The 26881-nt window shown below is 39.6% G+C and overlaps 1 protein-coding gene across 1 annotated transcript in view; it reads right to left on the bottom strand.

Moving 5' to 3' along the window:
* TSPAN7 (tetraspanin 7) overlaps positions 1-26881 on the bottom strand; it is a 126610-nt gene that overhangs the window by 18448 nt on the left and 81281 nt on the right. Inside the window, exons 2-3 of the mRNA XM_039888186.1 lie at positions 6478-6666; positions 2433-2507 (exon numbers count right to left, since the gene is read on the bottom strand). Coding sequence (XP_039744120.1) covers positions 2433-2507; positions 6478-6666 — 264 coding nt within the window. The remainder of the gene's footprint in view (positions 1-2432; positions 2508-6477; positions 6667-26881) is intronic.

Here is a 26881-nt window from a genome sequence, read left to right as displayed (position 1 = left end):
TTAGGCCAGGGAGAGAATGCCATTTTCTGAGACAAGGGAGTCAGAAAATTCGCCAATGGGTTTATCAGCTCAGGAATTTAAAAGAAATTGTTCCCCTTACCGCTAATCCAGAGGAAGGCTGTCTTGTTAAATGACCCACTGAAGTGGCTGGTCAGTTTCTAAAAGAGCTTTGATGGTGAGCTGCTAATCCTAGGTTTTCTAGTTACTTTCTTCGAATTGATTAATGCCCATCTTTCTTTCTATAACTTTTTCTGCCTTTACTCAGAAGAATGACAAAGGACAAGCCATTGAGGTGAGACAGGAAGACTGATGTTTTGACCAGAAACAGATCCTTATTCTAGCACACAGGAGTGGGGCAAAACCCACTTTCACATATCTGTCTTTACTAAGGTGAAAAAGAGGCTAAAGAACATGAAGTCTTCTTGTTAATAAATGGTTAACAAAACCCTTTCTCCTCTGTAAACACATATGACCTTGGATTAACTTTCAGAGTCTGTTCCCTTGGAAATCTGCTCAAGGTGGAGGGTCAGTTGTGTTACCAGGCAACCCCCACTTACGGTAAAACTGTCCCTGACAGGTGAAATACTCCGGACTGGGAGGAAAGCAAATGACAAAAATTATCTGGTGGAAAACTTAGGGGTAAGTATGGTGACTCTCCTAACTAGGCATGTTTCTTGCTGAGATAATGAATGCTATGCACATGGGACAGTTATAAGAGATAGCCAAGATAGCTATCACAATCACCTCTGTCATCTCATTTCACTGTACGTGTGTTGTCCCTTAGGGGTGGGCAGGTGTACAAAGAATGGTCTCTGGACCGCTTTAAGGACTCCCACTGAAGAAACAAACCTGCTGCTGCCCTGCCAGCAAGCTGTGGTTCCTATACTATTTCTTGTGAGTAAATGGTGCTAAATGTCACCTATTCTTATCATGTGTGTTTGACTAGCCAAACTTAAAACCAGTACTAGTGGACAAAGAGTAGCATTGCAACCCCCATCCATCACCCCCCTAAGAGTTTCAGGCGAAAAGAGGTGAGTGGATGAGGTTGTCTAGGCCCTAGGTATCAGGAACCATTAAAAGAACACCCACTACATGGAGCCCAGTCACAGCAGCACACGGGAGGAAGCTCAACAAGGGCTAAGGTGGGAGCCAGCCTGTGTGTGGAGTTCACACATGCCTTGGTGGCATTTCTAGGGCTGTCAAGGCTGTGATGTCATCAAATTTTACCTTGGCCGAGAATAACAATGGGACATCTAGTTCCAGATGCAGCATGCATATGAAATGGGTTCTAGATCAGCCTTGGCATCTGAGATACCATCTCTGGTAAGAAGAAAAATCAGAGCAATAGGAAAAGGGGCAGGCTCACTGGGAACTTAACTTGGCCAAGCACAAAAGCAGGACCTGGGACAGATGATGCCAAACTTCCAAGAGCTACAGTAACACTATTTAAGCATGTTTTCCATTTGTATCTTGCTATTGTGTTCCTTTCTAACACATGAGTACTCTAGCTTTATTGCTATTTATAGGGTATAATAATGGATTTACAATAATGGATTTTTTTGGAGTTAGAACTAGTACTTTCTTCTAACATACACACTTTCTAATCTATCATCAATATACACATCTGAAAAGTGATATCACAGTGGCTACAGGCAGCATGAGAACATCTTGTCTTTGCATTAGCATCTACTCATTGTCTGGAACAGCTAAAGTGACAGTACATGGTAGAATGGCCACACAGGACAGCCAGCAGTGTCCTTGAAACTAGCAGTTATGATCACAAAACAAAACTTATTCAAAATTATTTTTCCCCAGCTTTAGAAATCTAAAATTTTACATGTAAATTAAAAACAAACTGCTGTAGGGGTTTTGGATCATGACTGTCTTCTCCTCTTTTCCCTTACCATCACACAAAGCAGCAGGGCTCCTTGCTACTGGTTTGTGGGTTTAATCCTGGGGTGGCAGGGAGCAGCCCCCAGGGACACTGGGGATGAGAGGAAAGAGCACAGGGTGCTTTGGGGAAATATAGCACTTTGCCTTTGGGCTATAACTCACAAGTGTGGCTTGCCTTTGCGATCTCAGAAATCCTGTTATACAGATATACACTTGCGCCTTCCTGAAGTGGCTATTTTTAAAGGAGTATTTAATCTATATTGAAGGTCACTGTTCTAAACCAAGGTGGAGAATCATTTTATGTAATACTTATATAAAGAAACAGAGTGAGGATCAACAACTAAGGTTTCAGGTTAGGCATAATTTCTGCATTAGGAAATTTATGGGCATTTCAGCACACATTACACGACATTTGGAAAATACTGATACCACTGGAGATGCCAGCTAGCCTATATGTGCCCTTTACACATTTCAAGAGTTTACAAAATTCCTCCTCCCAAAGACTCTTTAATAGAATGCTCCACTTTGTGTATACGCACCTCATGACGAAACACGAAACCTGAAATGCCAGCTACAAGCTCAGCCAGGAACACCAGGGACAGAAACATTGCATACTGAAAATCAAGTGGACAAGGACAAAGTCAGATATGTCAAGATTAAGAAGAGTGGTCCTTTGGGGCGGGTTACTTGGTGTCAGGGGGAATTAGACAAAGAAATCCTCATGTTCTCTAGATAAAGTTTATGAAAAGTTTAAAATTTCTCTTCTCCAGATTTACTCACATGAGCCTCAATATAGGAATGAGTCTATTTAATATGTATAAATATTTGGGGACAGACATGCTGAGGAGAGCTCATCCAGCAACTAGCATCATGCCTATCAGCTCTGCTCAACCAGAAGAAATCTGAAAGGGCTTTTTACAACTAAGGTGTTTGCTATTTTTAACATTAGAATCCTTAAGCTAGAAAGTACTCTGGAGGTCACAGGACACAGTTTTGCGCTGTCTGGGAGTCTTTCATACCACTTTCCTCATATAGTCATCCAACATCTGCATGCATTCTCCATCTAGCCTTTGCAAAATGAGTCTACTCCCTCCACCCATTCAGTTTTCAAACTTCCAACTGCTGGAAAGACTTCCTTTCCCTTGGCCACAGTCTTCCTACTTGTAACTTCCACTCACTGGTGTTGGATCAGCTTTCAGGAGATACAAGAACCAGCCTAACTCTCTTCTGTACAACAGGCCCTTTAGATGTGCGAACACAGCCATCTTGTGAACCTATTGCTTCTCTTCATTTGGGCGAACCCCTCCAGTTTCCTTAAGACCATCTCATATGAAATGGTTCATCACCCCTTCCTTTGGAATTGTATCCCTCCCATTCTGGCAGAAAGACCGGAAAATGCAAAGGTTGACCTTTGTCCTAAATATAGTGGTCAGGCCCAAATGCAGCACCCACAGCAGTGGCCAGTGGGCTGCTTACATCTCTTGTTCTGCACACTAAGTGGAGTTGATAGCCTTTAAAAAAAGCAAATATGTTACACTACTAACAATATTTTCAGGCATCTAAAACCCTTATTGCTTCGTACTCATTTCATGCTTCCTGTACTTTCCAAGTTGATTTTGTGTGCGTGCGCATGCATGCCTAAGTTCAGGGATATTACATGGTACTTAAGAGACATTAAGGGTTTCCATTTTTATGACTTTGAAAAGCAGATAAAAGGAAAGAGAATTGATTTCTTTCCTATAAGGCATATGCCTTACAATCTGCTTCTTCTTATCTCAGAATGAAATTCAACAGTTCTCAACATTTGGAATGGCCCTAGATGATGTTGTGGAATTTAGATAGATCACATATGGCCATATGACTTGCAAAGTGTACACATGTCCTGTAAAGTATACATATGTACACAGGATCATAAGTTATTTTTCCTAGCTAGTGGTATATATATTAAAAAGAAGAAATACTGGCTTAAAATGCCAGTATCATTTGAAATGTTAACAAAAGTATCTACACACACTTAAAGCATAGCCACTAAAATATCAAACACACAGTTATGAGCAGAATGCCCCATGTACATGATTTCTCTCTCTCAACTTGATACAAAATGCAATTAGAAGCACACTTTACTATAGGCAGAGTCTCACACCAGGCCTAGACTCCACCAGAAAGTCCTGTGGGAAAGTAACAGTCAGGAGGCAGGTGGAAGAAAGGACATTTGACTCTGTGGTCAGAAGTCCTCCAAGATTTGAGTCCTAGCTTTGCTATGAACTAATTCTTAGAGAAAAGGCAGTCTTTCTGGGCCTCCATAGAGATAGTTATTTTCAGTTGTTTTTCAATTAATGAGGTTAAGTGAGGACTGTAACATTCTAGATTGACAGTTAATTAAATGACTTCCGCTCTTGTTAGCCAGATAAGCCATTTTCTGTCTCTGGGAAGTCCCCTGCTTCTAGAAGCTTCCAGAGAATACATCCTTCTCCTTCAGAAGGACTTGGCTAAAAGCCTATTGGGAAGAGCTTGTACTAAATACAGGTGGTAGGGCTCAAGTTTTCTCCAAATGAACATAATGTAGTAAAAATAATCTTGGCTCTAAAAAGAGACATATATGGGGATCGAATCTCAGCTCCTCCAACATTAGCTGTGTGAACCTGGGCAGGTAATTTAACCTCAGAATCTTTATCCCATAAAATGAAAATACAACCTGTATTTCACAGTGGTGGCGAGGAATAAATAAAATGTAGTATGTACCCAGGACAGAATCTAACAGGTAAAAAGAATAAATGATAGTTTTTGAAACACCAAAAACAAAAACAAAACAAAACCTGAAAAACTTCTCTGCTCCCCAAAGGGGTCTCTTGCTGGTGAGCTCACAAGTGTTAGGAGAAAATGACAGCATTGTGTAAAACCACTATCAGAAGATGGCAGAGACAATTATTCCATGGTTGTATCCCCTCTTCTGCTCTGCTTCAGTCATAGTATTTGGCCTGGAAGAAACCTTGGTGATTTATTCCATTACCATTCTTTCATAAATGAGGACAAAGGCCCAGAGAGGTTACATCCTTGCTACTAAAAACTTAAGCCAGTTAGTGTCAAAATCAGTCAGATCTTATGATCAGGTGCCCTCCCTTCTTCTTTGGACAGATTGATATTTAGCAATTCTTCTTTTCTATGCCTACAAAGTTAATTCTCCCTTTGGTCTTCATTGTACTAAACAAGAGGTTCTCCTGGTTGTACAAGAAGAATTCTCTGGAAAGCCTTTAGAAAATGTGATGCCAGAGACTCATTGCTATAGATTCTTGTTCAACTGGTTAAAGGTGGGGCCCTGTAAAAGGTGTTTTTAAAAAGGTTCCCAGGTGATTTAAGCATGAATCCAAAGTTGAGGACTCTAACACTAGACCAAAAGAAATCCTAGTGCTTGTAATAAATATGAGAAGGTAGACTCAGGGGGGTAGCATAGAGTGGTAAGTGACAGCAGCAGAAATGTCTCAGTCTAGTCTCACTATAGCTTTTCCATCAACCAAAAAGAAACAGCGGTGGCCAGGGTATAAGCCTTCTGCATGGTCTGAAGAACAGAACATGCCCAATTAAGCATAACTTCTATGAGACTGCCAACAAAGAGACTACCTGTGCCAGTTTGGAAGATGGTTCCTTTGGAGTGAATTACACTCACATCCATATCTGGCATTAGATGGTATTAAATGTTACAACAACCTAGAGCTAAACGGGGAAGGATAGGCAACACAGTACTGATGGAATATCTGTTCCTCCCTTTTGCAGAATGAGATGTCTAAAATAGATCCTTTTAAACAAATATTTCTTTTGAGGAGAGGCCCTTGCTATCTTTTATCTATGAAATCCTTTAACATTAACTTATAAATGCAAAGCATGGACAGTGAATAGAGACTTAGGCAACTATGCCAAAAAGTTAAGGATCACAGTAACAACTTTTCAACAGCCTGTCCTTACTCTTTTGGAAACATCACTTGTATGTCTCTCCTACTAGGATAAAGGCACCCAGCACTGGTCCTGGTAGCCAATACTTGGCACTGCAGCAACCCTCTGTTGAGTGGGGAAGCTCTGGCTTAGCTCAACTCCCATAGCACTGAGCCAGAGTGTATAGGTTTAGAGAACAGCATGTCCATATATCCAATCATGGTCAAGCCCAAGGAGGCATAAAGTATTTCTCCAGTGGGAACTTGGAGATGAAAAGCTGCTTATGTTTGGGATGCCGCCTTGCCCACAAAAGCTGCACATTGCATACTTGAAAAGATTTCTAAGACAGAATTCAAACTGTAACAGGGCGTCTTGCCATGAGAATATAAATGGCCTATTGGAACTGCTGGCCACTGCTTTGTCATCATCTACCTCGAGGGACCGGGACTGAATTTTTTGTGCCAGGCTGTGTGTTGGGGTTGTTTTTCTCTCTAGGGGATTAAAAGGTGAATTATGTGAGAGTCTGGACTAAAAGTAGACTCAGTGAATATTAAGGTCTTGTCTGTGGCTTCAAAAAGGGCCACTTCACTTTCATGTGATTTATATTTTTACAAAAAAAGTAATTGAAAAAGCAGTATGATGTTGTGACATACTCACCAGTTTCAGCATCCATGGGCTACCACGGCATGTAGCAAAGCATCCAAACAGGCCAAAAACAACGATAGTGGTGCCAGTTCCGATGAGCACATAGGGAGCATTTGTGGAGTTCTCAGCAATAAGGGAGATATATGTGCCCAAAGTAAGCTTGCCCCAGACTCCAACGGCTAGCAGGATCACCCCAGTGATCTGAAAAGGAGGAGGAAGGTAGAAGGGAGTGTGAAATTGCTGCTGAGATGGGTGAGAATCAACACAGAGCAATGAACCTGAAATTCTGAATCTGAGTTTTCATGGGTAAGAAGGCACTTGCTGTAGGATTTCCTAAAGCCATGGAAAATGTTGAAGACTATTAACTAAAGCCACCACAAAGCAAATACACATTGATTTTGTACAATTCGATTTGTCCTTTGCCCAATCCCATAAGCAGTTACTATATTAATTGGAAGTCAAGCCAACAAATAAGTTGCTTTAAAAGTACATCCTAATATAGGTCTCAAAGCCATTCTACGTCTGGTCTGAGAGCAGTTGCCCAATGATGAGCTGGGTATAACCCCAGTAAGAACATTAGCTACCCTTTTCAATGGCATGCATGTATAGAGTATGTTTAAGGACATCCTACGTGTTTTAAGGAACAAGGTGATTTTCTTTTACTATTTTCACAAAAATCTCTACAAAAGCAAACAGTCAAAATATTTTTGAATCGCTATTGATTCAGCCTTATTTATAATACTTTATTCAATATAAAACAACAGAAGAATCCAAATAATTCCTAGAATTAGCTGTAATGTGATTTGTAAAACCCCGCTGATCAGTCCACAGGAAATCTCCACAGCATGTCTAAACTCTAGAACCTTACGTCAGTGAGTCCCTTACTTCAGGGGTAGACTTGGAGCTGTATGCTATGACTTATTTTCCATCCCCTGCAGCTTTAGCTGCTGAAGCCAGTGATTGACTTTGTGTCTGTCTCTATCTCTCCTTCAATTTACCAGTTGCTTACCAAGTCATTAAAACTAACAGCCCTCTAAGAGCCACCTCTTCTGAAACCTTATGTGGTTCAGAGAAGCCTGGGTATCCAAAGGAGCCCTTCCCCAGGTTGGTCCCACCTTATCATCCAATCTCTCATATGAAATATCTCAGCTCCCTATCCAGCCTGCCCATTCAAGTGAGGAGGCCAGATGAAAAATGAGAAAACCAGTATGATACAAATCAGTACCCACATCACCAAGGTTTTTCCTGTTAATCAGCATACTGTTCTTATCTGTAAGTAAAAACCATCAGATACATGCTACATGAGGAACCAAATGGCTGGGCCAGTGAAGATACCAAAGTCTCTCTCCTTCACATTCTGAAAACTTATGCAGTTTGGTGCCATTAAACTCCACTATCAGATTGTTTCTCTGTGCAGGAAAAATAATAGACCAGGGGGCTCCACCTATTTGGGGGATGGCTTCATTGGAAATAACAAGAACTTGGTGATATTCCCTATCTTCATCCCAATAGCCTCTCTACTTTGTAGAGCTATCACCTTGAAAGACAGAATTAAAAGCTTTAAATAAGAAAAAGATTGAGGAATTGTTATTTTTACAAGGCAAAGGTTAATTGATGTGATACACTCTTGAAAATAAAGTGTTTGACAGTTATATTTGGGAGATGGTGGCCCATGTGAAGGTCTACTGCCTTTGAAAAGTTCCAGTGGAGATGGCCTTGTGAGTTAGGAAAACCTAGAATGCAGATGTTGCCAAGAGTTCCAAGTCCTCTGCTGACATCTGGTGGTTGCTAAAGAAAGTACCTCTTTGAACAGCCTCTTCTGCCATACTCCTCCAAATGGAAACATAAAATGCTCTTCATCCACTAGAATCAAAATTTAAGATTCAACTCTCCACTCATTGGGGGAAAGAATTCACTGAACATCAGGTAGAAAGGACAGTGCCTAAGCTGACTTTTATTACTCACTGCTTAGCACAGTGCCAGGCACAGAGTGATTGTTTAATATTCATCGATGAATAAAGGTCTTAGAACCTTTATTTTATAAAATATTCTTTCAAATGCCAAACACTTAGAAAACTCCTCCATCAGGTAAATACTGTTAGGTAACCTAAAATGGAATCAAAGAGAATTCTCTCTCCTATTTCCCACTCTAGCATTATCTTCCTAAAGCTGTAAATATCACAATGAAAATGTATTGAACAAAACCAAAATTTCAGTTAAACTAGTTCTTGTTTAAATAGGCTGAATATAAGTCTCATCTAGAGACTTGCAATCTTACATGATTATCCCCAAAGATTCAGGAATACTTCAGACATACTCTGAGCAGCTGCATTCTATACATTAGTATTGCCAGTCATTATTAGAATGTGATTGTTTTAACGAAACTATATACTATTAACCAAGTTTAGAGTCTGATATTATCTTATATTTCTGTGACCAGTGATTTCATAAGGTTCACTTACTACCATAACAAATATTATATGCAGTATGTCACAGTTGACACAAATCCTGATTTTAAGACAAGCATTAACATTTTTATTCCTTTTCTCCTTCCAGAAAATAATTTCTCTAAGTGTAATCATTGCTTTGTACATATAATCTCTCCTCATGCAAAGTACAAAGCCTACAATATCAACTTGTTAAAATGTTCATATAATATATAGAAATACTCTTTTTGCAAAAAGACTATTTTTTGCAGAACTCAAGGGTGCCCCTTAAAGACTGCCAAAGGGCACAAACAAACACAATACTGCAAGCACCATATTGCATGGGAGAAAAGCCATCCTGTATCTTGACCTTGACCAAGTCAGTCATCCTCTAAGGAATTCCTCCACTGAATGACATGGAGACTGGGATAGACAGGCCCCTTCCAGCACCTGTGTGCTAGGAATCTAAGACCAATCTGCCTTGTCCAATGTTGCTCTTCTCCTACTCAAACATTCCTGATGGACCGGCTCTGTTTGGAAGCCCAAACTCCAAACCTGGATGGCCCTCTGTACACACCAAACCTGCCTCTTCGGCCTCATTTCCTTCATTATTTTAATGCACTCTATGTAATTCCAGGAAAACAGCTGTTCTCTATACACCTATCCTTTCCTGCTTCTCAACCTTTCCTCATGATGACCTTCTTATCTAGATTTCTTACCTTTCCTATTGCTACCTTTCTGCATCCTAAACTCTTATGGTATACTGCACCCACTCCTTCCAGGCTCTTAATCTAAACTTACTCTATAGTATACCATCATCATGCTGGGCCCTATCCCCGACCCATGTACATCCAGGACTGTGATTCCCTTGCAGGCAGGAGATATGTCTTTTGCGCAGAGTCAATGTCCAGTATGTCTGTTGAATGAATGAATAAGGAGCCAATTGTAGATTTGAGAAGGGGAAAAATAGTTTCATATTATCCATCTACCTGTTACACCCTCTGAATGTCTCTGAAGACCTATCAGAAATGGTAAGGATGTCAATCTGAGAAGGCATTGTAATCTGGAGAAATAATGCTGAGGACAAAGGAGAAAGGATTAAGTAGACAAGGGAGAAAAAGGGTGGGTTGCAGTATGCCCTGAAGTGAGTATACTTGAGGTGAATATTGGAAAAAATTGCCAGTTGAAGGGAAAATGAAACAAAACAAAACAAAACAAAACTACAAGCTAAGGGCTAAAGATCCATAAAACACAATAAACTAGTACTTTCTCACATTTTCCTACTATAGTAATGCTTCTTACCAAAGATAAGAAACACACAAAGGCAGGCCCAAAACAAAAAGTCATTGTTATCTGTATGATATTTTTCCTTGGTTCCTGTCAACACGCACACACTCACCCACAGGTGGAAAGCAAGAAATGAATTCTTTTGACATCTCCCTTCTGCTTTTGGGTGCAATGAGTAGGTTCAGAGCTCACCAAAGCAACTTTGTGTCTGAGCTCCTGAGAGAACTCAAATTTCTAAACCATCCTCTGCGTTACTGATTTAGCTTTCTCGTGGAAGTTTTGCTCCTTTCTCAGAAGAATGAATTAGCAAGCAGTCAATAGTGCAGCTGAGAAGCTGACAGATCAGAGACCATAGATAAACTACACGAATGGCCTGGTGAAGGCACCACTATCACCTTACATGCTCCCACATCAATCACAAGCCAGGAGTGCAGGCCCAGCATCCACCAGCAGTTGCTAGGCTGAGGCTTTTGGTCTCTTTTTATTCCCAGCATTTCATGGCGACTCAACATTATCTGTGTGCTTACAGCACAGCTCAAAATATATGGGTAGAAGAGTACCTCTAGCTACTTCTGATTTAGTACCTCCAGCTTGGTGATGAGGCTGGAAAAAACTATAATGGTAGCATCAGAAAAGGAAGATAGAACTCAAAAAGCTTTTGTGTGATAGTTCACATTACTTTAAAATTACATTGAAAGAAAATGACAGGTAGATTCTCTAATATACCAAGGGGTGTCCAAAATGCTCTGGAAGAGACTTACTGAGGTTTATTCTCATCAAAGAGGATATTGGGGGAGCAGGCAGCAGAGATAAATTATTCCCCTTGCTCCTGCCAGGTCAACAAAGCCAATGGTGAGAAATCTCTCTACTGTCCTTGCAGCATCCTGATCTTGAGACAGGAGACAAAGATACTGTTTCCATCTTTCTCACATGCCCAGAGGCATTTTACTTGAGCCCACTCCCTTTTCTACATGCAGGCCATAGACCTTTTAATTAAACTGAAACGGCTCCTCTCATGCCCATAAAAAGCTGTGAGAGGTTGAGTGTGACACTGGAAAGTCTACATATTCTTTTTTTTTCTTTAATTGCATGATATACTAAATACAAACTTGTGCCATCATTAGAATAACATGTATATGTTCATGTAGAAGGTGAAGCTCATGAACTATGTATAATGCAATTTAAAAAAGATAACAGAAAACTGAATTATAGAAGCACGAGCTACCTAGAAGACACCCTATCCTAAGAAGCCAAATAGGGGAGAAAGTGCAGGAACTAAAGCCAGCTAAAGAAACACACAAAAGAAATAATAGGCAGAAATCTCAGCTAGACATTTTAGGTGAAAGCTATAATTCAATCTTCCCAGAGGTTTACAGGTTAATTCACTCTCAGCGACTACATGTAGAGGTATTGTGAAATGTTCTTCCCCCACTCTAGATGATTCTATAACTCAAGAAAAAATGCATGACACAGAAACTCAATACATATTATCAATAATTAAAATACTGGGTCCTCAGAAGTTATCTTTTAAGAGGAAAAGTAACTGGCAAACTACACTTTTGGCTTAATCTTATTTGAACATGTATGCTGAGGAGACAGCATGGGAGGGTGAGTCTTTGCACAGTATTCTGACCTGATTTTGTAGAGGTTGATAAAGCAACCAGAAAGGCAGAGAAACCAGAAGCTTCCATAATCCTGCAGTCTTCTCTTTAAATTTGAAGAAGTAACAGTGTGAATCTATCATATTTATACCTTGAGATTTTATTAAGAATTATTTGTGTAAATACTTAATTTTTTTACATTTTTAATTAACATTATTGAGGTGGCATTGGTTAATCAAATCAAATAAGTTTCAAATAATGTTTTAAAATAGACTAAGAACCAGAATTTATTGGGGTTTTACCGCAGCCTTAAGAACTCACTCCAGAGGAGTAGCAGAAGGGGACTCAGTATTTTAAAAAGTAGGTGAATGGTATAGCTCTGGACCCAGGGTTAGGAAATCAGGGCTTCGGCTGTAGTTTTGCCACAAACTACTTGTGATTTTGGGCAGATCACCTAACCTTTCTGGGCTCGGTTCCATGTTTAGTTAATTCAGGAAGTGGATAAATCTGATTCTCAGCGCTACCCCAGCTCCGACATTTGGATACAACAAATCTGAATCTCAAACTTGCCATGCTTATTCACTCTGGAATATATTTTTAGATGTGCCATTGGGCAAATAAGCACAAGAGATCCTCCCCGTGACTGACAAACTGTCAGCGCTAGAAGTAGGAAAATTGGCTTATTTCTGGACTTGAAGCCCACTGTTCTGCCAGCATTCCAAGGTAACAAGTGGTTGCTGGGGAAGGGAAGGAAAAATGCCCAAGAGTCATGCATTGTAGTTTTACACAGACATCCAAAAATTCATAAGCTCAATGGCATGACAACAAGCTTTACTTTTCATATGAGGATGAAACTGTCATCTTAAGAGCAAGAAGACATATGCTTTGAGTTGTCTGTTTCTAGGCATGTTATCCAATTCAATCTTTTACTTCCTCACTTTTATGTCTATGTGTATGTGTAGGTACATGTGTGTGTGTATGTGTGTGAAAGAGAACACATATTACATGGTGGGAAGATGAGTGGTATTAAAAATGGATAGGGAAGTTGAGAAGAGGGAGAGAATTGAGATGATCTTAAATGCTGATTTGCTAAAACTGAGTTTGAGAACCTAAAGGAAACCCAGAGACCATCTGGTCCAGTCCCTGTTTTCTGTTGGGTTTGAGGTGACCAATGGCCACATGGGTAACATGTCCAGAAGGCAGTTGTGGATGTGAAACTGGAGTTAAGGAGTGAGTCAGAGCTGCAGGTGAGGGCTAAGGCCAGAAATGACAGCTGAGGGGACAATGTTTCTTAGGAAATAGAAGCAGAGGACGGTGAGAAGGATAAGGGCTAAGGCTTGAGGAAAATGGGCACTAGAATGTAGGAGGACAACACCAGAAGACACAGAACAGTGAGGATATAGAGAACAGAGTAAACAAGCCTACAAAGGTAGATGCCAATAGGAAAAGTCATGGAAGAAAAAGACTTTTTTCTCCTCTAAAGACTTATAGGAAACAAAACACCAGCACAGTTCATTAATCCCACATATGCTAATGAATAGATATGCTACACTTTATTTAGATACGCAGTAAAGCCCACTGTTATATTTTATATTTAAATATCATTTCATCCTATAACCAATTCATAGAATTCAAGTTCCAGGAGCTAGGTTATTTGTCACAAACTCTAGCTTCCATTTGGATTTTATAAATGACCATATAGCCAGGATCTGAAGTGCAGATTGTCTAACAGATCATACATGCCTTTGAAAATATGAAAAGAGATTCAAATGGCACTATGAAAAGTCAGGAATTCTAGCTCTGGCTGTGGGCCCACTATAGGGCCTTCTTCACCTCTGTAGTGAACTGGCTAATCATTTCATAGGAAATGGCTCCAAGAATGTTTTAAGACCAGCAAACGATGCTTCCTTGTCCCAGATGTCTTCAATACGATAGGACTGGTCCTGGTAACATCTACAGGAGCCCGTCTAGTGCTAAAGTTTTATGCGCTTTCTTTGAATTGCCCAGTGGTCCTCAGAATGCCCAAGATCAAGCCCAACTGTTAGCTAGGATACAAATCACACTGGTCAATAGCATTTCCCAAGGGCCTGTGTTGGCTAGGCTCTACACTCAGCCTGGGAGAGATTAGCTGGGGAGTGGCTCAAGCAGGTGACTGACTGGAGACTGAATAATCTCTACTGACCTAGAGGCTCAGGATTGATAGACATTGATCAATATGGTGACAGTACTTTCTCAATTAAAAACTGGGTCTGAACATGGTAGAGATATTTGAAATAGGCCTATCAGAAAATAGAGGCTATACAGCTGATAAAATCATAATAGAGCACTTTTTAAAAATAGCCTTTTACTGCTTGAATAACTAAACCCCTTTGAATGAGGCCCAAGCAGTTCCACCTTAAACATAATTCCATTTTTTAACAAAGGGTCACAGGAAATTTCCAAATATGTTATTAAGAACTCTGTATATCTCACTAGGAAATGAGAAAGAATGGACAGCCCTGAACTAGTTTCTTGTTTCCTGTATATTACCCTAAAAGATTCTGGACTTCAGGTCTCCTCCCTCCTAAAAAAAAATCTTCAAAGAAAGGCCCCCGAAGAAAAAAATAATAATTTTACTCCACGCTTATTAGCATATTGAGAACTGTTCCATTATATCAGGGGGAAATTTTAAGCGAAGATTATTATTAGCCTTTTTTAAAAAACTTTTTATTTATAAGTATTGTTGATCAATTCTTGAAAATATTCAAAACAAGACAGATTTTTTGATATACACTAATAAGGAGTGTCCTACTCCAACTTCAAGTCTCCAAGAGCATATAAAAGGAAGAACCGAGCAAACCAGAGATTAAGGCTGTCTGTAGCTCACACCTCTGGTTTCAGTGATGACCCAGATAAATAAATAGATGGCATATAGGTGAATGTCTATTAGGAATTGGGGCTAGCAAAGCTTCTTATGAGATTTAGGTACTTAGAAATCAGGACCAGCTGTAGTGGCTAAAGTGACAGAAGCTTAATGTTTGGGGGATTCCCTCTATGCCACATCTCTTCCATGGAACCCCCATTTGATCTCAATCATACATAAAATCTGTTGACCCAGTTAACACATACAAAGGCAGGTGAGTGCCAAGAGCACCAGCGGCCTTAGCGTCATTAGCAGGTGGCCAACCAAGTACAGGAAGAGCCTTGGAGAGAAACCACTTCTCTTGCTTCCATTCCTCAGTGACCTAGGACTGGATCAGTACTGTGAGAAGATGAATCGAATTCTACACTATTAAGAAAAGATATTTTAAAAGAAGAATGTGTTAGTGTAAGCTTATAAACAAGAGCTACAACTATATTGTTAATGTGTGTTGACAGAAAGTTTCTGCTGACCACACATGTATCCTGTTCTGTATTGTTAATTGTGTGTACATAAACATTTGAAGAGTCTTGTGAGAGGAAATAAGGTCCTTTACCGCCTTTGTAAAGACCAAAGCCTCACCCATATCCTGTGCCTGATTTTCTAAGATGACATGTCATTCACACATTCTGTCTTAATACTCATTTTTAAGTAGAATCACTGCTTGTCTGACTATGGTTCTGAAGTTTTAACTTGAAAGCCAGTCACTGTGCCTATAGTGAGCACACAGAGGAAGCTCAGTAAAGGTGGAATGAACCTTAGTGGTGATCTCTTCTTCAAATCCAGCTCCCTTACAGTGGGTGTTTCCTTGAGAGTAACTAGTTGAGAACGAACCTGTATAAACTAGTCCTATCAACTATTCCATAAATGTCACCTACATACCAACTTGTGATTGAACAGCACACATCTTTCTCATGATTATGCTGTTGAACAGTTTTAGCTTTCCAGGAATTCCATTATTTTTGAAAGGGAAATTTTTCTTTGCATAATTTCTATGTAGGGTTATCATCTTCAAAATACCAAAAACAAAACCATAGTCCTACATATATACGTTATACCTTATACATACCTTTGTAAACAGAAAAAAAGCTATAACTAAGATGGTGAAGAAATCCCTTAAGGCCTATGCTCTATCTGGCTATAAGTTGATGGGGGGGTGGGGGTAGGGTGGGGATTTGGGGGCACTCATGCCTCTTTGCCTATAAAATTGGAGCTGATAACATAATGCTAGAGGAGGACCTATTATTGAGTAAAACAATCTGTGGAAGAAACATGCATGCAGTATTCAATAATAAGGTTCTTATACAGTGAGGTGGTGGTCTCCTTTCAGTGGTTCTAATTTTCTACTGAGATGATTTAGGGGGGAAAACCACTCTATCAGTGATTTAATTAACTTCTTCCTCAACATTCAAATATTCATACTGCACACACATATGGTACTGCCACTAATAAGGCATACAGGGAAAATTCAGATGTCTAATTAACATTGGTAGGGTATTGTAGGGGAAAAATTAATTCTAGGTAACACATGATCTTGGCAAACAAAAATCACCTATTTCAGAAAATCACAGAGAGAACACTTTGCCATCTCTACCATTACCACTTGGGCCAAGCTACCATCTCTCCCTATCACCCCCTATATCCCCATGCTCTGTTCTCAACATAGCAGTCAAGTTGGTCCTGTTCAAACCTAAATCCAATAATATTAATCCTTTGCCGAAAACCTTTCCACACATTTCACCCCTCAAATCGAATGTTCTTACCCTGGCCTGCAAGGCCCTACTTGACCTGCACCCCTTGCTAATTCCTCTAATGTGACCTCCCCTGCTTGCTTACTCAGTTACACAGGCTTCTTTGCTGCCGACTAAACAGTCCTGGCCTGCTTGCCTCAGGGACTTTGCACGTGCTCTTCTCTCTTCCTAGACTTCCAAGATCTCTCATTTCTTCAAGTTTTTGTTCCTCAATGAGCTCTTCCCTGATGACCCTATTTAAAACTAGAACCCTGCATTAAAGAAGTACAAATTAGTAGTTGATGGTCATGGGGATGGGGAGCACGGCACAGGGAATGCAGTCAGCAGTAACGTAATGGCTATGTGTAGAGCCAGAAGGAAGATAAAGTAATCAGGGGGATCATTTCATAAACTATATAAATGTCTAAGCAATATACTGTATACTTGAAATTAATAATAATAAAAAAAACTAGAACCCTGCCCTTCCAGCATTCCTTACTCCCTCCCTTCCCTGCTTTATTTTCCTCCATTGCATTATCACCTTTGAACACTATTTAATTTACTTGCTTAGTCCATCTCCCAAAATGAATGTAAACTCCATGAGGGCAGAGAATTTTGCCTGTTTTATTGATATATCTTTAAAGCCAAGATAAATGCCTGCTCATAGTAAGTGCTCAGTAAATATGTTAAATGATCGAATACAAGATGACACGTAGGTGAGCAAGTATGAGCTTCAGAGGTCATAAGATCTACCATCACTAGCACTAAGGAAGTCAAACACTAAGGAAGTCAAAGACTTGACTTTTACAAGGCCCAGGCAGTTGCATTCAGATAAAAACCTGTTATTTGGCCAATTTGCTACTAATCTAGCCATTACAATGCCTCACAAATGTCTGCTTTTGACCACAAGGGGGACCAAATGAGAAAGCACAGAAATGGATTGGTCTAATCCGTCACCGCTAATGGAAACATAATTCAAAGTTCTAACATTCTTTAACTACATGAGGTCTGTAATTGATTATTAGGAGAATGAGCAGTGCTTATACCAGCAAGATCTCTTTCTCTATTAAAACAAAAGGTACCATGGTGGGAAGAGGGTAGGCTCTTACTATGTGCTAGTGTACTATGCTAAGTGCTTTAATGCTTTGTCTAGCTCAATCCTCCTAATAACCCTAGAAACTCGTCTGAGGTCATTGCCACTAAGTGGCAGAATAGGTACTCAAGGTCCTGGCCCTTAACCACTGTCTTCCCTTAAGGCCATCTTAAGTAGCCTGACCTGGAGAAAGTTCTTTCTTCCCAATCCTCTACTTCTAACTCTTCCATAAGAAAACTTCAGAGTCCAGTGTCATCCATCCTGGCACTGATGCCAGGTTGATTCTCAACCCTGAGAACTTGGCTGACACAATTAAAAAATAAAATCTGCAGGCATATTCACTAATTTATTTATTTTAAAACGCTATCCATTATCTCTCCCCTTTCAAACAGAAAAGTCTACAGAAGTGAAAACATGTTATGCTCCAAACTACAGCTTAATACTTTAGAAACCAGGATAGGGAATAAATATCCCAATGTATATGTCAAGATGAGCCAAAAGCATTAAATATTACAAACAGCAGACACAAATCTACACAAGGACCAATCTGAAGACTCAGTAAAGACTGACATATAAACAGAAAACTAGTATATTCTGGAGAAAGTTTAAAAAACTAAAGTAGTCCTCTCGGTTTGCCTCTGAGAAGAAAAACAAGAGGTTGTGACTGAAATATATATGAGAACTCACTTTGAAGCTGTGGAATCACATGATTTTAAAAGTAGCTCTGATCCAGTAGGCTAAGTTGCCAGTTAAGGCAGTGGCATCCTAACTGCCTATCCCATAGCATAGAAGGGGGATATGATTAGTCTTTCACAAACTAAGGGCACAGTTTGGAAACATAGTTAACTGTGTACATGCCTGGGATACACGGCATTTTTGAGCTATACTGTGCTTTTATGTGATTCATTATATTTATTCTTAATCTGTTTTGCAGATGAAAAACAGGCTTTGAAAACTAAGGCTTTAAGAGGTTCGGCTACTTGCTCAAAGTCAAAAAGCTAATAAGTGGCACAGCCCAAGGTTAAATTCATCTCTGTTTGACTTGAAGGCAGTTTCCCAAGCCTTCATGATTCTCTACCTCCTGTGGCAATGTCAATAAAACAGGGCAGTTTTTAGGAATTAGGTCCTCTTTGTCCAATATTACCCAGTCCCTGGCACTATCCTCCAGGTAGGTGAGTTATGCAAAGAGAAGCCTGGTTTTCTTTACACTGCTTCAGTACTTCTTAAGATGAAGAGGGGGTCAAATACATGGTGACAGAAAGAAACTAGACTTCAAGTGGTGAGCACACGATGGAGTGTACAGATGTTGTATTATAAAGTTGTACATCTGAAATTTATATAATATTAACCAATAAATTTAATTTTAAAAAGAGTGAGTTATAAGGAAACCAGCATTCTGAATCAATTTCCAAAAGTTTTTTAGACAGTTTCTAATTGTCAACTTGCAGGAAATATGGGGAAAGGCAGTGGGGAGAAGAGATGCACTCAGACTGACCCTGTGAACCCTGTCTCCTTTCTCCTTTCCTGTGGCATGCATCCCATATCCCCTAGTGGGGATGCTGCAATTATGAACAGGGTTGTGCTCCAGAAAATTATTTATACATTACTTGTTTGGAACTCAGAATGCATTTTATTTTGGAAACAGTGTTAGACATGGTACCTGTGTTTCCAGTCCAAACCTCAAAAGTCTATATTTAAGCCAGTATTGGGAAAGTTATAGGGAAACAGATTTTTGTCTCAATATAAGGAAGAACTTTCTAGTAGTAAGCATTATCCAAAATGAAGTGGGTTGCCTTGCAAATGTGACAACAGAATGTAATTAGCTTTCCAGGTATTTCCACAGAGTCTCCAGAGGCAACCATGGGACAGAAGTCCTATAGATGGGAAGCCAATAGGAAAAGGCAGAATTACCTGATCCTGTTGTCCAGGAAACTTTGTGCTTTTCTTAGCCAATTATCTCCTCAGATTTTAATATATGAATGAACAGAAGCTTTAACACAGAAACCAGAGAAACGATTTTCCCAGACTCTGAGTTACATTTCCTTTGATCTCCAAAAGGAAGTGATAAGCCACACAATTTGTCATATAAAGAACAAGAGAAATACCTGGCCAGTGTAATGAGATTGCAACTAAAATGAGCTGTGTTCTTTAAAAGGGGATATGTCATCTGAAGGAGCATTTGCCTTATTATTATAATAGCTCTATTTTCTCTAGGCAACTACACTCTACCATTTCTCAGCCAGAGTAGAAATCCTGGCTGACTTTAAGAATTAGTGAAGCTGGTTAAAGATAAATGTACAAAGGCTTTAGAGGCAACCTTCATACTTTTCACATATAGACAAAGATTCTGTCAAATACCTGACATACATTGGAAGTAAAAAGAGAAAATGTCTAATAGATGCTATTAGCAACAGTGTATTGCACCAGAAACCCATTCCCTTCAAAATAATAGCTCCTTAGAAGAGCTTCGTAATTAGCTCTTGGTTATGGTCACGTGAGTAAATACAGTTCCACTTTTTACCCCTAAGGTGACACAGCTGCCACGGCTGAGTTCACTCCTGCATAGCACATGCTGGTTCTACCTGCTCAACTTCTCTGCTCCATTGCTTCCCAGCCAGGTCCTACCTGCCCTTCAAATCCCAACTAAATTGCCCTGTCCACCAAGAGGCCTTTTCTGACACTGCAAGACAGTAATAATTTCATTTTCCTCTGAACATGCTTAGGATTATCCATGTACCTTTTATGAATGGCCTTTTACCTTGTGTTCTATGCCTCTATGAAAACCTTATTGTACCCCAAGTACCCACTTTCCGAAAACAGATGAGTATCTCTTGGGACTGTGTTATTAACTATATATATCCTGTGGCATTTAGCACTTGCTTTTGATAACTAAACATGATCAGAAAGAGCACTTTGATAACAAATAGGTCTCATCTAGGACACATCAATGGGCCTGCCACTTTGGCCCCTAAGAGGGTACAGGATGGGAGAGGTGAGTTGTAGGGCCAGACAAGTAAAAAGGACTAGAGAAACACCATACATGAATGAATGAGACATCAATAGTCAAGTGTGGCACCAGTGTTAAAAGCTATTGCATTGCTTCCATGTTGTGCTTAGAAACAATATGACTGCTATGGTCTTAGGCAAGTTAGAAGTTCAGAAAAGTAAAACTTGGTAATCAGGCTACTCCAACTCAGAGGCTACTAGTAAGTCCTCTCTTTACCTGAAAGTAACCATCAGCAACTTATTTTACAAAGCTATGCTTCTCAGCAAAAAGCAGAAATCTTTTTCCACTAACAGACAGTGTTAGCTGAAAGTAACTGGCCTACTGACCACTCTTTTAAGGAGCATGTAAGGGGCCAGAACAGCTGAGCCCTCCCTGTACTCAACACAAGCTAATGATCAAGGATACTCTTTCCTGGCCATGGGGGAGGGCACTGGATCTTACCACATGTTTGTACTCAAAGCCAAGAGTCATCCAAAGTCCTGGCAGACACTGTGACTGTCACCAAGGGGCTGCACTGACTTGCTGGTAGGGTGGACCAGCAGGCATCATGGGTATATTCTGACCTCTGAAACCAATGGGTATTGTTATTTTTTTTTTCTAAGATATTCTTCCAACTCACTTTACCTTGTGTTGTTCAATCAAAAAGTTTTGTAGTCATGGATCATGTGGTAACAGAGAAAAGCCATACAAACTACCTTGATCAAAAGGGAGGTCTCCTGAGGGCCATAGGCATCTTGGAGGGAGGCAGTACAAACAGCTGGTAACTGCAAGGACAGGAGCCTGAGAATCTACCCTTTCCCTCCCCTACAACAAGGGCTCTGGGATTTGCTTCTCTTGCACATCTGCCACATTCTTCTTCTCTGTCTGTGCAAACTGGCTCTCTACACAGTGACAAAAATCTCCCATTGGAGCACCTCCCAATTCAAATACTCAACAGAGATTAGCGAGTATTCTTGGACATTGATTTCAAATTTATGGAGGAGAGAATCTAAGGTGACCATCTTAAGTCAGGTGACCTCTCTGATGCAACTGTCTGTGATGTGGCAGGACCATGACCCTTTTCCTTATCTTTTCAGCAAGAGCTGAAGCAGTCAACCTGTTTAGCCTTGTTTTAAACACTGTGTAGTCTGCAGCTCCAGAAAATTCTAGTGGAGGACCAAGTCACTGCCTCTTGAAATCAACTTGTGACCAGCACAGCCCTTTGCCCAGAAGAGACCTTGGGGAAATCCCACTCTGGTGGCCAGAACCAGCTTATAGGAGCAGAAGCCCTGGACACCTGTGGTGACTGCAGGGGTAGGGGGAGGTCAGATCCTTTCCTCAGCTCCTCCTCTCAGCTCTTCCCCAAATGGGCTAATGCCCTTGACCAAATGTGAGCCTTGATGCCAAGTGATCTTGAATAAACGAAGACACTATCCTGAAGTAACTGGCCTATTAAAAACTCAGTCTACTCTAAGAACCATTCAGAATGGTTCTCTCATATATGGTACAATGGGGTTGGCAGGATCCTTTGCATACCTTTAGGCCTACACTGAGTCTTTCCACACATCAGATTAAATACCACCCCTCTTCTAACTCTCCAGCTCATCTGACAATGACTTCTATTACTACAGTAGGGACTCCACTGATACAAGAATGAAAGCTGAGCTGTTCAGAAAGAAATGGGTAAATATGGATGATACAGTATAGGCAGAGGTATCATACTGTGTCACAATCTGTTAACATATTCATTTGGGGACTAGAAAGAGTCTGAGGCTCAAGTACATGTGAAACAAGCACCTTTCAAAATGCTGGAGGGTATAAATAAAAAAATTTTAAGTAAGTGATACAGTAACTAAAAAAGCAAGCAACTTTGGGACTGCACCCAGGGACCCCATTCCTCAATGGAAATAACATAATTAGTGGCAGCTGTTGATTCTTAAGAAATTTAAAATGCAAAAGTTTAAACTAACATACTGTGATAGAAATCATGAGTGACTACCCATAGAGGGGATAAGACTGACAGAAAGGGGCAAAAAAGGTGATTAAGATAATCTTTATGTTGACTGAGTTGTGTTTTGAGGGAGGGCCTCAAAACATAAGCAGGAAAAGAATAAATGAAGAAATATTATTATATACTAATTAGTGGCAGCAGGAGGAAGAAAATGGCTTTTAGATTTTATATAACAAATAAAATTAAAATATTACCTCACACCGTAATGTGCTTTACAGTTTATAAACTATTGTCATTCATAAAATTCCACTTAATACTTGTAATAACCCCATGAGGCCCACATAATAAGCATGCCCACTTGCAAAATGAAGAAACAGGTTCAGAGAAAATTAAATGTTAAAAATTAAAAATTAAATGTGACAAGTCCCACAGTCTGTAAGTGACCAAGACAGAACTAAAACTCAATGCCCTGATTCATAGGCCAAGTCCTTTTGACTAAACCACACCAGGAACTTTATTTATAAAGTAGCTTTCCTGGTACTTGGCTTAATTCATTTTATTTTGTGTATCCAAGTTGTGCCTGACCTGGTTCTCCAAACTGTAAGTTCCCCCTGAAAAATGAGGTTATTAACAATGTCATCCAAATGTACAGGAATCAGAGCTGACCATCTGCCCAAAACCACAGGACTCCATCCGTGCCTAACATCTAATGTCCTGGGCTCTTCAATATTCAAACCCTGAGAATAAAGACTGTAAATCAAAGGGTTAAAAATAAAACCTATTCAATTAATACTGCTACAATTATGTCCTTTGCAGATTGTAGTTTCCATCTGTCTTGAAACTTTGCCAGTGTCCATCTTGTAATCTCAATAGCATGCAACCCGTGGAGTTTAGGAACTGAACCATTGTGCTTTATATTTCCAGTAGCATTTGCTATGGTGATTTACTTTTAGCACCCACTCAAGAAATGCTTATCTTTTCAATAGATTTGGTACCTTCTAGAAATTAATAGAAATTAAAAACAGAATCCTGTGACACAAAATTATGTATTAAAAAAGTATATTTCAGTAAAACTCAGGATAAATTTATTATGATGGTTTATGTATTAACTACATGTGTTCTCTCCCTTTAATCCAACTGGGGGAATAATTTACAAAGCTTCACTAAAGGTCTCTAGCTAGCAAAAACAACCCGTAGAAACTTCTGTGTTAGAATAGAGCAGTGAGGATAATTTTTTTATTTTTATTTTTTTAATTGCCTGTTTTTAACTTTTTTTTCAGTTACAGTTGACATTCAATATTATTTATATTAGTTTCAGGTGTATAGCATAGTGGTTAAATATTTACATAATTCACTAGGTGATCCCCCTAATTAGTCTAGTGCCCACCGGGCACCGTACATAGTTATTACAATATTATTGACTATATTCCCTATGCTGTACTTCGCATCTCCATGAACCCCTTCCAAACTTCCATGCTGATCTTCTCCCTCAGAACACCTTAGTGCTCCCTGAAGGTCAGATCATTTTCAGGTTGAGGTATCTTCAAGATACACATCGGTGCTGTTCTTTCTAAGTGGAGTACAGGAGAATGTAAGTGATTTCAGTGAAGGGCCATTAACTGAGACAGCCTGCTCTCCCATGGCCACCAGTCTCTGGCAACCTGAAGACACAAATATCCGAGAAGTAAAGATAAAAGCAATGAAGTTGCTTGATTGCACATATGCTTGCTCTCTTGCTTACAGGAAAAATTTTAAAAATTGAATAATACCCCAAATATATCACTTTAACACGTTTTATTTTTAATTTAGGGACATTTTGCTTCACATAAATGAATATAATGACAGTATATATATCACACATCATTTTGCACTGGAACTGTGAAGTCATTAGAGCTTCTTGACTTTTAAACTTATACTTCTTTTGATAAGCACAGAAAAGTTCCTGCCCTCCTTTAAGATTATTTGGAATTTCAAAAACTATTCTAAGCAATGGTTATAGTGAACATACTCTATCTAAATATACTCATCTCTCTCATCTGGCTTCTGACATCCTCTTTTGAGAATACCCATTTTACATGCACCCATACCTCCCAATCTTTCTATTCTATTCCACTGCCACCTCAGGGAAGAGTGAAACAAATGCCATATTCACAGAATTACACAGCTATCCATGTTAATTTGTATGAACTAATTACCAAAGAAAATCTACTAATCAAAGCCACAGCCACATTCCATTTGACATGAAATCCTGCCTTTCTTTAGTGAACATGTAATAGAATGATATTATAGCAAAAGTTCTGCAGTACTGTATCTATACTTTTTGCCAAAAGACTTTTTTCAAGGTTTTAAAATCTTTAAAATCTTCATTAGAAAGTGTGTCAACTATTACCAGATTAAAACACAGAGTTTTAAATCTGTTTCACAAATAAAGGTCTGGAACTTGATGGGTCAGTAACTAACTGCCAGGTGACTGAGAAAGTACTCTAACTTAAACATAAATTGGGCAGATACCAAAAACAACTTCTAAGTTTGTCATATATACAGTGGTTCTACTTTATTATTTCTTAGTGCTGATGGGTGGCTTAAATATATAACATGTCTAATATACTCATTAACCATTCAGGCCTGGTAAGCAGGAAATGTTAAATAAAAACTGCAGTTAACTCATCGTTATTTTATTATTAATATTGTTATTTTTAAGCTCTTCCAAATATTTCTACAGCCTCAAGTTCTACCAAGAATTTGTACTGCAGAAAAAGTGGGGGAAACATGGTGGAGTGAGAGACATCCCCAGATCTCTCCCCTTGAAACAACAATAAGCTGAACATCTAAAACTCAACAAAAACACCCAAACTGCACACCAGCATGTCTGAGTGTAGGATTTGTGCATAAGAGCTACCACAGGTCAGAACCTCGGGTGTCAGGCGGTGGACTGAGAGAAATAAAGAAGCTGCCTCTCACAGCTGCCAGAGCTCCCTTCAGGAGGAGGGGGAGGAGAGAAGGAGCAGCAAGTTCATGGGGCTAGTTCCCTGAACAGCCCTGCCTGGGAAAGTTGTGAGCCCCCCATGGCTGGCTGGCTGCAGGGCCCAGTCATTAGGGCAGAAAGCAGAGAAGTGGCCAGCAGAGAAATAACAGTTGATTTTTACAAACCACGGTTGCAAAACCAAGGCTGAGCAGCAGACCCAAACCTCCGACCCAGAGGGCCCCTCCTCCATATCCTCCAAGACGGAACACCATGGAGCCCCAGGGGAATCTGAACAAATGCTACCAAAACTGTTGCTAACACTGTCAGGGACTAAAATTGATGGTAGTGAGCATGATTAAATATCTACAATAAAATAAAGGCATTATATAAAGGCATTATTAAGGCTTTATATAAAGCAGGGATCCAAGAGGCTTAGATGCCACCTACTGGAAACCAAAATAAAAGTGCCTTAGCAGAATAAAGAGAGAAGACTTTACTATAATGAACTGTCTTTCTGTAAAAGCAGAATACATTTCCATTAATGCCCAGGCGAAGAAATAGTCCATTAAATACCATGAACAACCAAGGTGACAAGCCATCTCAGAAAGAAAGAGAAAAAATCTCTAGAAAATAAGCTTACAGACATAGAAATATGTGACTTAAATGACAGAGAATTCAAGATGGTACTTCTGAAAAAACTCAATTCCGAAATGAGTCATATCAACAATTTCAGGAATTTAAAAAGCTACTAGATGAGCAGAGCAAGGAGATTGAAACCCTCAAAAAGAACAGGATAGATCTTCTGGAGATTAAAAAAAAACACACAACAACACTGTAGGAGTTGAAAAATGAAATGGCAAGCTTGGGAAATAGAGTTGACCAAATGGAGGAAAGGATCAGTGATATCAAAGACAGAAATCTAGAAATAAATCAGAAGGAAGAAGAGAGAAACCGAAGAATGAAAAATAATGAAAGAGAAATTCAAGAACTAGCTGATACCATCAGGAGAGGAAACATAAGAACAATGGGCATTATCGAAGGTGAGGAAAAGCAACGGGGATTAGAAAGCATTTTCAGACAAATAGTTGACGAGAATTTCCCAAAGCTAAAGAATGGGCTGGAGCTTGTAATTCAAGAAGTCAACAGAACACCCAATTGTCTCAACCCCAAAAGGCTTTCACCAAGACACATTGTATTAAAATTATCAAAAATCGATGACAAAGACAGAATTTTCAAAGCAGCCAGGGAGAAAAAAAACAGTAACTTATAAAGAAAAACCCATTACATTATACTTAGACTTCTCAGCACAAACCTTACAACCCAGAAAGGAATAGAATCATATATTTAAACCATTAAGTGAAAGGAACTACCAGCCTAGAATAACGTATCCAGCTAAGCTCTCCTTTAGATATGAAGGAGAAATTAAGACCTTTCCAGACATACAAAAAGTGAGGGAATTCTCCACTACGAGGCCTGCA

The sequence above is a fragment of the Pteropus medius genome, unplaced genomic scaffold (genome assembly GCF_902729225.1).
Source record: "Pteropus medius unplaced genomic scaffold, Ma_sr-lr_union100, whole genome shotgun sequence".
Lineage (NCBI taxonomy): Eukaryota > Metazoa > Chordata > Mammalia > Chiroptera > Pteropodidae > Pteropus > Pteropus medius.
The sequence above is the reverse complement of the archived record's forward strand: the minus strand, read 5'-3'. Positions and strand labels throughout refer to the sequence as shown.